The 14,202-nt window shown below is 43.8% G+C and overlaps 1 protein-coding gene across 1 annotated transcript in view; it reads left to right on the top strand.

Moving 5' to 3' along the window:
• GLG1 (golgi glycoprotein 1) overlaps positions 1–14,202 on the top strand; it is an 87,339-nt gene that overhangs the window by 49,336 nt on the left and 23,801 nt on the right. Inside the window, exons 5-8 of the mRNA XM_059824699.1 lie at positions 4,165–4,368; positions 5,024–5,095; positions 7,388–7,571; positions 9,427–9,641. Coding sequence (XP_059680682.1) covers positions 4,165–4,368; positions 5,024–5,095; positions 7,388–7,571; positions 9,427–9,641 — 675 coding nt within the window. The remainder of the gene's footprint in view (positions 1–4,164; positions 4,369–5,023; positions 5,096–7,387; positions 7,572–9,426; positions 9,642–14,202) is intronic.

Here is a 14,202-nt window from a genome sequence, read left to right as displayed (position 1 = left end):
AGCAAATCTGGTCTCCTGGTATTTAAAGCTTCCTTTGTCTTCATGCAGTAGGGGTCTAATTTGAAATTGGTAATTGCAACGGTGCTTTCTTCTTGGGCTGCCTGTCAGAATGAGCTGCTTTCCCGATCCCACTAATGTCCAGGATTGTATTAAACTAGTGGGTAGTGTATAGTTGCCCGGGTGCTGGATTGAGCCACGATGTCCAAACTGGAGTTGATTATTTGCCATAATGAAGGCTACGGTAAGTGTCAGTTGCACATCTGTTGTAGTACTTTACCAGATAACAGTATTTTTCAGATTCCTAAAAAAAGACGCATTAGGAGACCGTTCTCTTGCTTTTTTCCACTCTAAGTGCTTTGAGTACAGTTGCTCTCACTCTTTCCCTAGTTTCATAGAAGTACTGCACACAGAGGGGAAACAAGGCTAAATGGGAAGAGGTGATAACATTCAGCTCTCTCTTTGTTTACTTAGTGTAGTATTATAGCAGCGTACTATCAGCTGAAGTACTGGGAATTAGCTAATCTAGGAGCCATCTCCGTAACGCTGGTGTCTGGCTTAGCCAGGTGGAATTCCAGGTGGAGATAGATCTGGTGGCTGGTTTTCCACAGCCTGGCTCCAGCCAGTCAGCACAGCCCTTCAGTGCAAGGTGCTGTGCTGATACGACAGGTTATGTTTTACCCTCCTGCCTGATGCTCCTTCCTACTCTTGACTCTTTTCTGGTCACTTTTCTATCTTCTCTCTGCAAGGCTGCAGCTAGAACAGTCACGAACTCGAGGCATGTCAGGTTTCGGACAGAATAAAGTCTTTTCGGGGGCAGTTTCTGAAAAGGACAAAAAAACCAACCAAGAATTGCAAAGCCTAAACTCTACTGGGGGGTGGGGGATCTCTGATGGGAAATTAGTATTAAAGAACAAGGTTTTTAAAATTCTGTCTTGGCCTAAAGCCATGCGCCTGGAGTTGGAATTTTGGTCATAGGAATTAAAATCTCCCAAAGCGTTGTGCTGAAAGGGGTTTGCCCGGGCACATTTAGAACTTAGTTCCATTTCTCAGTGGCTCGAAGTGCTGTAGGACAGTACGGGAAAACTGCTTGTATCCTTTGTGGATCTAAATGTATCCTTTCATAAAACTATGCAGTTTCAAGGCGCTCCAGACTAGATAATTATCTAGTATGTTTTAACAGATCTTTGCAACTTCCAGTTAAAATTCTCCATTTAAGATTGATAGTGGTGGTGAGGCAACAATTCAAAGAAACTTGTGTGTGGTTTTTAGATTTAGTCTCTTGTATTTCAGTGTGTTGCACTGGAGAAACGAGGCCTAGACTTTGTCAGCCCCTGCTGCAATTTTGGGGAGTCCTGACTTGTGGAGTGAACTTAGAGGTCTTCAGTTCTAAGGTGGAGGTTTTCTGACAACAGGGTGCTGGATAGAGGAAAAGCTTTGCTGGGATTCGAGCCGCAGCAGGCATTTATACCCTTCTACGCACCAGGCAGCCAGTGCTGGAGCAGGACCGGGAGAGCTCACGCCGTGGGATGCCAACCCTTGGTTTTGGTGCCTCTGAAACTGAGCTGGCCCTGGAGGACTGGTGGCATGTGGAGTGCAGGTGGGAACAGGCAGCTCCGTGTGGCGTAGAGCTGCGAAGTGGTGCAGGGTACCGCAAACGTATGTCAAAGCTGTCCTGCCATCCTTAAGACGAGCCTGTCAAACTTCTGATTGCCAGCTGCTTTAGAAAAAGACTGCTGAGTGCAGCCATATGCACTTTTGTCTTCCCCTCCAGTCTGCAGTAAGAGATTGTACAATCTTATATACAGTAGGTGTTAGCCTATAATGAAAGCTTGAAGTGATACTTCTCTAAACCACATTTGTGAAGTCCCATCTATACTCTGTTTGGCCAGTAGCGTGGCTGTCTTCATGCACTTTTGAAGAAATGAAGAGTTAGGACCTCCTTAAGCTGGCTTAACTAGTCAGCACTAGCACTCAAGGACTTGATCTGCCTGAAAACGAACCCCAGATTAGGTCAGTAAATCTCGCAAACAGTGTCAAGTGGGCACAGGAACACTAATGGCACCACAGAAGGCATGTAAATGCTTGGAGGTAGGAGGAAGGGATAGGACTGCATCTTTCAGGAGCCAGCTGTGTTGATTTGTGCGTGTTTCTATTTCTGTTAAGTCTGATGTGTTTTAAAATTGCTCTAAGAGAAGGCAGCAGAGTGGCCCGTGCTGCAGGATGATCTATCCAAATGTAAATTGTATTTCCAAAACAATGCAATAAGTTAGTAGTTTCATGTTGTGTCCCTGAAATGCAACAGTAAACATTCAGCATCCAGCATATGGAAATCTGCTTTCACTAGATTATTAAAAATAGGTTTACTTTCATATATAGTATGATTCTGACCAGGAATCTAGACCTGTGCTGCAAGAAACCAGGAAACTTCTGATTTTCTGAGCAGGAAAAGCTTGCCTTGTGCCCTCCTTGCTGGCTTGCAAGGGAAGGCTGCAGGTGAGTGAGAGTAATCTTGGTGTGCTTTGCCTCCCAGCTGCAACCTCACCTAACTAAACTGGAGCAAAAAAACTGCCAGAGGAGCTTAAAATGGTTGTTTTCAATCATTTACACTTGCCAGCTCCTCAGTTGTAATTACTACCTATGACTGACCACAAGGATTTGCAGAAGAGTGTTTGTGTTTGGTATGGTTATGGATAAATGGCAATTTTAAGTGATGTGGCAAATGTACTGCTAACTAGTATTCCTCAGATCCCTTTTGGGTTCAGTCCTAAAGGGACTGTTGATATATAATTATATTTCTTCAAAGGTGCTGATATCTGGCCAGCATGGGGAGTCGGCCAGTTCCCACTCAAAGAAAAGAGCAAACCAAAATAAGGAGTTTTGGTGTTTGTGGGTTTGGGGTTTTTTTTCTTAAGGGGAAAACTACTTTTAGCCCTTTTAAACTGATTATACTTCTGGGTTGTGTTTACAACTTTGTAATTGGCCAATTCTGCTGGTGCTCCAAGTGTAGCAGAGTTAAAACAGAAATGAAAGGCTGCCTGCCTGAGGAGACGTGTCAGAACAAAAAGATTTGGAAGAGTCGCATGGCTGTGAATAGTCCATGGTCGTGTTTTATGGAGACTGCTGTCTTACTTGTGCTGCTGCAACAGCAATGGATGAACCTGCTTAACAGAGCGAGCTGAAGGGATCACTCCTAAACGGTTACTGCCAATGCCAGGTTGAGTGATTCAGATGTATGCAAGTACGCATGCCTTGTTGTATGCTCCAGATAGTCTGATCTAAGTGTAGTAGCAATATCCTTTCACAGCAGGGCAACATAAATGAAGGTGTCTTCACAGGAGAAGCTTGCGGAAGCCTTGAGAGATCTGTTCCAGATGGGTTCTTGTTTATTCGAGGAATCAGACCTTCTACAGAGGTATAGAGGGGGTACGGTTCCCTTTCTAAACACGTAAAAAGGATGTCGGAAACTAAATGGAGTCTTTGATCAGCTTCGCCCTGCCTCTTCCAGGCTTTCATACCAAGCACAGGCTCTCTACGTGTATTGGCAGTCGCTGGTCATAGTCCAAAGTTGTCTTCAGGCTTGCAGGACGGTGGACGTGGCGTACAGTATTGGGCCAGAACTGCTTTGTCTGAGACTTCATCTGCTCTTGAATGCTTTGAAATTTTTTTATTCTCTTAATGGAGGAATTAGCTTTGAGAAGCCTACATTGGTCAAAGCTCCTTTGTGGCCTTTTTAGCATCACTAATTATTGCCACCCAAACCGAAGGCTTGTCTCGGCATGGAGGAACTATGTTTTTTCTCTCCCCCAAGAATGTTCTTAATGTGATGCTGTTGCCATGGTGCGAAGAGAGCTATGTCAGATTAAAGATAATTTGGCCATTTTGGTAAACTGGTCTGAGCAGTGTGACTAAGTAGTGATAATCTCATTAAGTCACATTAAAACAAACCCAGAGCATTGGGGGGGTGTGTGTTCATCGTGACCATCAGCAGGATGGTGATGTATAGTGTGTGGATAGTACAGATATTAACTGTTGCCCCCTCTGAATATAAATGCAGTTTAGGCTGAACTTTTGGAAGCTTAATTTATGTGGTTCTTATCCAGAATCACAGATCACTTGATTATGTAAGTGCCTGGTTACAGATGTTGTCTTGTTCTTCTCATATAGGATGCCCACTCACAAGGAGAGGTGGTGGCATGCCTGGAAAAAGGCCTGGTAAAAGAGGCGGAGGAGACTGATCCTCGAATTCAGGTTTCTGATCAGTGTAAGAAAGCAATTCTTCGTGTAGCTGAACTCTCTTCGGATGACTTCCACTTGGACCGCCACCTCTACTTTGCATGCCGAGATGATAGAGAACGATTTTGTGAAAATGTGAGTGGTTTCCTCTTGCGTTCTCTTCTACAGTAATCCATTAAATAAACCAAAACCCCACTGGTAGAAGGAATGGAACGGTAGAGTGGAGCCTGAGCGAGATCATGTAATACTGAAAACAGACACCTTGTAACTGTCAATTTGCAATAAATCTGGTGTTAAATTCACTCACCCAACAAACAAGCATTATCTCCAGTGGGTTAATGAACTGAATTGGCATAAATGGTTTAATGGGCATCAGAGCTGGTGTGACAGGGAGTGGAACGACTCGAATGGGGAGGAGGCAGCACAGGTAAGTGGCCGCTCCCTTCTGCAGCGGTAGGCTGTTGCACAAGGTAAGCCTGGTCTGACTCTGCTCGCAGCACTCCTTATCCCTGGAGCAATAAGCTGGAAAGCTGCATCGTTCGGTCTGAATTAGCTCTTATCAGCTGAGGGTCTTCTCACTAAAAGGGTGATGAATGCGACCAGATATTTTTTTTAATGCAATAAAATTTTAAAGGTTTTTATAGTATAGAAGCTATCGCTGCCATTTGAAATATTAACTTTAATGTATTTCTAGTTTAAAAAATAAATCTCGTTAGGTGTAGTTTAGCCTGCTCGTTAAGCATTACAAGTCTTACCTTTTAATGGTAAATGTTGCTGTTCTGTTTCACAGACTCAGGCTGGGGAAGGCCGAGTGTACAAGTGCCTCTTTAATCACAAGTTTGAAGAATCAATGAGTGAAAAGGTAGGTATCTGTCTTAGTGAGACAAATCCGTAATGCAGAAATCATCAGATCATTCATCAGCCCAGGCTACATTATTCTTTTCCAGTGTTGAGGAAAATCCATCATCTACGTGGTCAGATAACCGACTGCTTTAACTTTGATATGTTTGTGTTTCCAGCTACGTGCTGATGGCTTGAATTAATTATACTCAAGTTCCAGCCTTTAAAGTTAAGGATTTAAATAAATCAAAGCTTTTGGGTGAGTAATTTGGGAAGGTAGACGTGGAGCTCAAGTGGTAGCGCTGTGATTGAGTCTTTAAAGTAGAAGTCTCACCATGCTGGGGTAAGCCTTGGATAAATGCTGTCTTAATGTACAGATTAGAAACAAAACGCTCAAGTCCCTCAGCACAGGAAGTTCGGTGTGTTTCACTTCTGTTTTCAAGGCTATGAGTGTCTGACTATGAAACAGCAAATTCTGGGGGAAAGATGCACAGTTCAGTTACTGAAGTTTTCTCGATGTTTTTCCTGAAGGTGTGGTTTTCAACAACAGCAAAAGAATTGTTCTAGAAAGCCAGTCCTGAAAAGAGTTTGTATTGGTGTAGGTGTTTTGGGAAGGCAGCAATGCCTTCAGTGATTTCAGAAGCAGCATCGTAGTGTTTGGGACTATATGGAATGATAACATCCGTCTGAAAGGATACAAAGTTGGCTATCTGTAAAGCCCTCCTTGGAGAAGCTCCACTGAAGGAGCCCAATTCAGAGGCCTGGAGTGATCAGACTCATTTCCTTTTCTTTAAATGTGTTAGCTATCTGAAAGCTTGGTTCCAATTAACAAACTCAAAACTGAGAGAGTGATCCCTGAGGGCTTGAAATAAAGCTTCATTTTGCACAAGCACGTTCCCGAAGTGGACTGCTGTTTTTGCTTAACCTGGTTTTGGTTGTACAGGGACAGCGGTGGTCTTTGAGGGGTCTTTTCCATGATCAGCTCTCTTAAGATATGCATGCAAGATGTTGAGAGGTTAGACAAAGCTGAGGCAAATGACTTGGTAGGGAGAGGGGGATGGATGGATGCTCTGAGAGCGTAGTTTGCAGAGCAGGAGGAACACAAAATCTAGTTCTCGCTCTTGTAGCTGCCAAGGTTGGACCATCTGCAAAGTCACTAGTTTTGTAGAAGCTGTTACCCAGTAAAAGGTCCCTCCTTACTGATGGCATCGGCTGCTGCATACACATGTAGCCAACAATAGCTGCCTAGTGGGTGGCTTGCTTTGTGTAATCCAAAACTGCTCGCCAGGCTGGGCTCCCTGGCTGTACCCGACCTTCCCCTGCTTTGGGGGATGAGGTATCTGCCAGCCTCTATCTCTATCTCCCTGTGTCCAGAGCTTTAAGTCTGTCCAGTCCGAGGGTTCCAGTCACGGCACAGAGATGGGAGCATGAAGGAGGAGGTGGGAATATCTTGGAGTAGGGTTTTCCAGGTCCTGGAGTAGGTATGGGAAGGAGGGGGAGAAGAAAAGTCAAAAACCTGATGTAAGGAAGAAGAGAGGGCTATAGGGCTTCTCTGTTCCTTGTGCCGAGATTGCTCCCTGTTCTCCCCACCCTACACATGCACAGTTTCCCTTCTTTTCAAATAGGCTGAGAATGGACAAATTTGCCTGAGCTATTCTGAATTATCTGCCACCCTCGGATTTAATTTTCATATAATTTAAACCAAAAGCTATGAAGCGTAGTGGTGTTTTTACAGGCCCTTTTTTGGATGAAATTCAGAGGGTTGTTCTCGCAGCTGCTGGGTTCAGCTTTGGCCACAGTGCATCCTCACGAGCCTCACTGCTTGTGGAAAATGGCTAGAAATCCCCATGGTTAGACTGCTTTATCTGCTGTGATCTGTTCAGCACGTTGCAGAACAAATCCAAAGAACACTGTATTTTGTAAATGCAACTGGAAAAAGTTGTTTCTTGAGGGCATGGGGTGAGTGTGTACTGCAGCTGGGACAAATGTCAGCAACTGATCCTAGTTACCAAGAATGAGTCACGCTCTCAGCTATAGCTCTTCACAAAAAGCTGGATGAATGTGCAGTTTTAAGAAGTGCTCTGCAGAGAGCTGCTGCCTTTAAAACCCTTGATCTGTTGACCTCTGTGTGCATTGTTAACGGTGTGGTTTCTGAGACAAACAAAATTTAACTGCAGTCTAGCTTAAACACATGAATTTTAAAGCATCAGTCGTCTTTTTGAAACACAACTTGAAAACTTGAACAGCAGCAGGTCTAGCTCTCTGCCACCAGCACACGGAAGCTCATTCAGCCATCCCAATGTGTCTCCTGCAGTGCCGTGATGCGCTGACGACCCGCCAGAAGCTGATTGCCCAAGACTACAAAGTCAGTTACTCGCTGGCAAAGTCCTGTAAAAGTGATCTGAAGAAGTACCGCTGTAACGTGGAGAACCTTCCCCGGTCTCGGGAAGCCAGGCTTTCCTATCTGTTGATGTGCTTAGAGTCTGCTGTGCACAGAGGTAAGTGGAGTTGAATCAAGAGATGGGACCTTGATTTTAAGTTCCTCTTGGACCTTCAGGTTCAACATGTGTTTACAGTCCCCTTTTCCAAGTAACCTTTTCCAAACTTTGGTTCAGAGGCAATTTTCCTCATCGTAATGCTTTCAGATGCTGCTGTTTTGAAGATCAGAATAGCTGAGTAAACCTCTGATGCTGACTCCTATTGTGTAGGCAAGAAGTTTAAAATGCAAAATAGCAAATCCCACTTGGAGTGATAATGCGTAATTACAAATCCTTCTATTCACTGTGAATTCAAGCAGTCTTTTTCCTCCTTTATGTAGTAAGCATTAAATATGTTACTAGGTTAAAACACAGAATAGAGAACCTGTTTATTGTCAATCAGGGAAAGCCAGGGATACTCAGTCCTCTGCCTCTTGTAAGTAATGTTCTTTCCTTGCAGTTCAGTAGCTTCGGTAAGTGCCTTAATTTCTCTAACTCCATTTTTTTCCTGAATAAAGGAAGGTAAGTGTGAGAATATTCTTTTTGTTCATTTAAGTAAGGATAGGCTGGAGATGTCCTAACACCAGCGGCTGTCCCAAAGGCGTTAGAAGGCCCTATGCAGCAGGACCATGCTAAAAGGTTCTCTGTGAAATTGCCATAACATGTAAAATGACATGTTATACCCTCTAGATCTGCACTGGAGAATTGTTTGCTTTCCCCCTTGGTGTGCAGCTGGGCAGTTTCTGATTTGGCAGCAGGGCTGCATGCTGCAATGCCCCTGGCACAGGAGGGAAAGGCTGCCGTCACGCCATAAGCAATCTGTGCATTTGTGAGTTTAAGTAACTCTTTGCTTCTGATCGATGTGGAAGTGATGTGTCCTGTTTGTGGAAAAGTTGTGGGTTTGGTTTTCTTTTTTTCCTTCTCTTTGCAGTAGGGCGGGTGCTTTCCTGAATTATATGCAGAAAACTGCTGTTCAGTTACTAACTTCCACTTTCACGGTGGAACAGGTTCTGCAGCGTGTGGCTCGTGCACGAAGCGTAGCCCAGGAGGAGCACTAATTATTCCACACACTTCCACAATGCCTGGGAGCCGCTGGTGGGGTATAGGACCTCTATTGCACTGGGGCTTTGTACACGTATGAATAGGTTGTGATGGGGGCTAGGGGGAGGGCATAGCAAAAAAGACGTGTTCCTTTCGATGAGGAAAAAAAAAAAACCAACAAACTGTCTACATGGCTTCTGTAGGAAAGCTTATAGCAGATCTAAGCATCGATTAAAGTTAGATTGCTGTGCAACTGCGACGGTTTGTTAGACACTCTGTATGTGCTCTTGGTAACATATTCTGTTCTGTGTTTTGGATTCCTGAGCAAGTACGTGCTGTTGGTCTAGAAAACCTTTTCCTCAGAAAATGTTTAAGCTGCTGTCCAGATAAATTCCTCCCCCAGTTACATATCAAGCAGGTAAATTACCAGAGGTGACTTTTGTTTCTACAGTGGAAAAAGGAGCCCTTGAGCATACAGGGAAGAGCTGACCTGTACCACAGAACTGCAGATCCACTGAGCATTTTCAGCTGTTTTTGAAAAGCACCTCTTGTAATGTGAAATCCAAAATAAGATTCTCCTAATCTTTCAGGAATCCTTTTTTCAAATCCATGTCTTGAATCCATAGACTGGCTATTTTACAGGTTCAATTAAATGCTGGGAGCTACTGTAACAACTGGTTTAATCCCCAGCACGTCTGCTCTAGCGTGTTTGTTGCAGCCTAGCATTGGCGAGAGTATAGACATCATCCCTATTCTTCCAACATGATGGTAGCATAGGTCAAGAAGGGCTCTGCTAAGCATTAATACTAAATCATGTTGTCTTCTCTTGGCTCAGGTCGACAAGTGAGCAGCGAGTGCCAGGGTGAAATGTTGGATTACCGGCGCATGCTAATGGAAGACTTCTCGCTGAGCCCAGAAATCATCCTGAGCTGCCGAGGGGAGATTGAACACCACTGCTCAGGACTGCATCGGAAAGGTCGCACCCTGCATTGCTTGATGAAAGTAGTACGGGGCGAAAAGGGAAACGTCGGGCTGAATTGTCAGCAGGCAGTAAGATGCTTTTCTATCATTTCACTTCTACGTTGGTCAGTTGGTAGAAGCACAGATTTGTCTGTTAACGTTTTGCCTTGCGATGGAGATTCTGCTGAAGGCAGCCTGGCTCTGCTGGAGGCAGCTGTGTTATTGTCATGGTATGAAGTGTAACTTGGTGTCTAGCAGCACAGTAGTAATGTTGGGGTTTTTCCTCAAAAAATACACTTTGGATTGTTTTGCTTTGGATTTTGTACCGGATCTCCAGTAGCTCTTCTCCAGCAGCTCTCAAGTCATGGAATTCTCTCCTGGGTGCAAGACGTAGGGAAACTTGCTTTTTTATAAGCTTTAAAACATTCCCTCTCCTTCCCTTTTCCCCTTATGCCCTGTCCTTGGAAATGCGCTGAATCCTCTCAGAGCACCTTTCCGCTCAGTTTTATTTTTGCTGTTTCATTCAGCTTGAACGATGGAAATGGAACTTCAGGGACAGGTAGGTACAAGGTACTGCTGCACGTTGTTATACCTGCAGCCACTGAAGGAAATGTTGTTCTTCTCCAAAATACCTCTTTGAAACGGAATGATTCTTTTGCCTTTTGTAAACCTCATTCTGGCCCAGGTGCATCCTGTTTGTTGTCTCTTTACATTGAAAACAATTATTTAATATTTGTTCAAACTGATGGGTGCTTTCTAATGTGATACTACATTTTTGTACTTAATACCTGCTTTTAATGACCCTTTAGCCTGTGTATGCGAGATGAGCCTGGAAAAGGGACAGCGATGCAAAATGGCTAGGGAGTGTTAATGCTGATGGAGGGGTTTGGGGAGATGCATCCTCCTGACCTCCTGCAATATACAGAACCACTGTAGTCCACTTTCAGTGTAACTGTAGCTTCAAGCCTGAGCCCAAAATGTTCCAGTTTGTATATGTTATCAAAGATAAATGAAAATCTGTTGAATTTTTGTAAGGCATAGGATGCTTTTGTGACGAAGCTTATTTCTGCATAAATACCAGGTGTACTGGTGCAGCAGCTGTAGAGTTTGAGTCATTTCTGCGGTGAGCTGTAGTGCATGACTTATGGTCTGCAATGTTTGTGTGAAAAACTGAATACTTGTTTCTGTTTAAATATGAAATTGAACTTGCTGCCTCAGAACTTGATTATTTGCAAACTGTCGGAAGATCAGTTCATCTTGGGCATAACTTCCAGACCATGAAAGGCATGTTCAGAACAAGTCATAAGTCAAGGCAGGGGATCCCCAAAAGTGATAAGAGATTTCAGACTTCTGGGGAAAAAGAATGTCTAGAAATCTATAGGGTTTTTTCAGTTGTCTTATACTTAAGCTTCTGCTTTATTTTTGTACAGTAAGTTGATGCAACAGCAGCGCTTGTCCATGACTCCCTTTCAGGTTGAATGACCTGTGTTTTGTTCTCTGTGCAAAAGACAGCAGAAGCAAATTAAGTGTTGATTTCATAAAAATGTGATTAGTTTGTCCATATTTTTATGGGCAGGAGGAAATAGATGATTGCAAGAACAGGATAAACATTCCAATGCTCTGGGTTCCTGAGGACTGGCATGGTGCTGTTATATAGCTGCCTACAACTTCTGAGCTATTAAATCATTTATTGATGATATTTTTGTATGTGAGTGGTTATGGTTGTCTCAGCTGTCACTGGTTTTGTTCTGTTTTGATTTATGTTAGAATGAGCTTCTTGCTTTTACCTTCTATGGTAGGTTAATTATCTTTGTAAGTAAGAGAATATTGTCTGAAACCCTTCCAGGTACTGTGTGGCTTGTGCAAGAGACTCAAACTTGCCTGTCATATGAGACTGGCCCATATGACAGCTGTGAAGAAGGCAAGTTAGAGGTCCATCCCTTCATGGATGAAGTAGCTGAAGCTACTTCATTTCCTTTTGGATACCTAGAGAGCACTTTAGATGTATGCTTCTGCTGAGCCACCGATGCTTTTCTGAAGCTGATTTCTCAGCTTCTTTGCCATGTGTCAGTATATTTTCGGTCTTCGAGACATGTGGATGGTCTCAGAAGTGCTGCTTTGGTAAATTCATTCATGGGGGGGAAAGATTGATGGGTGTTGGGGTTTGCAAAAACTAGTAAGCAGACTGCATCAGGGAGCATGGACTGTTTTATTTTGGGGCTTTTTTTGTCTACAAGGTAATGCCAGTGAGATGTCCTATCACTTTATACCTCCAGTGGCTCCTCATCTGCAGACGGGATGGTTGCTTCAGCCATCTCCTGCTTGGTCCACATGGCTTCAGCCCAAGTCCAGCTAGACCAAAGCTGACAGATGTTGGTCCTTTTCCTTTCTTTCTGATATTCTTGGGCAGTTCTTATTTTGGGAACATGCTGCTTGATGCTCTCAGACTGAACTTTGATGTGGCTGTTGATGGTGGAACTGCTGGTCTGTGGCATCTCTCCCTTATCACCTGTGGAAACGGAGGAAAACAACATGGTTGCTTTGGGGTTGTCCAAGCAGAGCTGGCTGCAGAGCTGTGGGCCCATCTCTAGACATCGTCTTTTCTATGAGGAGTCAAAAACTTGAGTCCCTGTGCATTTAGTAGCATCAGTAGGTAACGCTAATGCAGTTTTCTTGGCTAGCTCAAAGCAGTAGGACTAGTCCTGAAATTCCTCAGGCATGCTTGCCTAGACAGTTTGCTTGAGGAAATTGGATCTGGTTTTTACTTACTGTCCTGTCTGCCAAGGTTTTCTCTGATTCTGCTTGCCTTATGAAAGGAAGATGTTTGCCCATCAGCCAAAAACAACACAGAGAATCCCAAAACAAGAAAACATAACCGGAGAACCTCCATGATTTTATTTTCCTGCAGGAGCATCTGCTCGTGCCCTTTCCTGCAGGAGGAATATGAGTGATTCTTTGTATTTAAAACTGTCAACGAAATGCGTTCTCAAACCCCAATTTCTTGATCTGAGGGGTTTCATTTCTTGTGAGATACCTCAACCAGAATGATCTTGCATACGGGTGTCTGCACTCGCAATTAACCGTGCTGTTGTGCAAGAGGCATGCCTAGACCCAAATGTCTAAGAGCTTTGTGGGTTTTTTTGTCTCGGTTTTGATCAGTGAACTTGCCAAAATGCCCAAGTTCTGTAAATGGCAGAGGAACGATGGCTTTCTGTGTAATGTAAATGGTTCAGCCTAAGTTTTAAAAGAAAAACTCCTGGGTGTTTGGTCAGCCTTATCTCGCCTAACTGTAGGCTTAAGTACCTTTCTCAGCCCAGCATATCCCAGGTACACTAGCAATGTGCTCTCTTAAGGGCTGTTTGCAGTTTGGCTTGTCTTGGAGAGCGCTCTGCTTGTTCTGAAGTGAAGGACAGGGCTCCTATTATTTATACTACTGATATACTTCTATGGGGTTATGCATTTTATTAAGGAAAAAACAAATCATCGGAATGAGATACTACTTCAGGAGCATGTCTTCCCATGTAGAACAAGCTTTTCTTTGCTTTGGGGAAGCATGTACAGCTTGGATATGTTCCAGTCATTAAATGGTCTTTTGCAAATATCATTGTTACGTTATTCTTCAAAGATGGAGATGCTGCGCATAGGGAGGGTGGGTCTGTGATTCTGTAGGTCATTGGACAGCGGATATATGTGTCCCTTAATTGTGAGCATCAGCCTTTAAAGGATCCACAGCTGTGCTGGCAGTGTCTAGCACCTGTGGTGTTGCGTAGTGGAAGCAATATTTCGTACTAGAGCTGCTGACAGACTGTTTCTCAAATACGTGACTTCTTTGTTGCTCTGGTCTCATCTTGTTTTTTCTGTTCAGTCCCTTGAGCAGGTGAAACTATAATCCTTGCTAAAAGGGCAGATATTTCTGCTTTCAATTTCTAATAGAGCTGATAAATCGATAGTTAATTGTTAATTTAGTTCCATGTCAGGATTAAAGTTCAGAGGACTATAAAGGTTATCCAGCTGCTTTTCAGCTGCAAGGGTTTGTTGCGGGAGGGAGGAAAATCCTATAAAACCTTCACTTTTATTACCAGTGCCAAATTATTCCTTCGCCCCTGCAGTCAGGGCAGCTGGCTCACTGCTGCACATCTTGCACGTGGTTGAGAATCGGGACTGGAAATCCTGCAGTAGTGCCCAAAACAGGGCAGAGAGACGAGGAGGCGATCAGGCGCTGCCGGGCTGTCGCACCCAGTGCGCTTTGGCCTCTTCCACTCGATAGCAACACAAATACCACTTAAACTGAGACCTGAGGAAGAATGTCTGCCTCTATAATACTCTGGCCAGTTTATTTAATCTGTGTGTGTAAGAAAGTGTCAGGTTTGAGGTTTTATTCACCCATTTGTCCGTGAGGGAGTAATTCCAGTAATCGTACTTGATCCCTTTTTATATGTAAACGCCTGACATGAAGTAAGCCCAGCACTTTATGTGCAGAGTATCGTCCATCCGTGCAGGCTGTGTGTGTATGTGCATGCCAGCAAAACGACCATATTCTTCTCCTTCTTGCATTGACTCTTATGAAGTTTGTTAAGGACTTGCCGCTTCTCCTGCTGATTAAGGTGCAGCTCCCTGTTACGAACTGGATCCTGTATTGGCTTCTGTTTGA

Source organism: Gavia stellata, chromosome 15, assembly GCF_030936135.1.
Source record: "Gavia stellata isolate bGavSte3 chromosome 15, bGavSte3.hap2, whole genome shotgun sequence".
Taxonomy (NCBI): Eukaryota; Metazoa; Chordata; class Aves; order Gaviiformes; family Gaviidae; genus Gavia; species Gavia stellata.
Note: the sequence above shows the minus strand (reverse complement) of the source record. Positions and strands in the feature narration are given on the sequence as shown.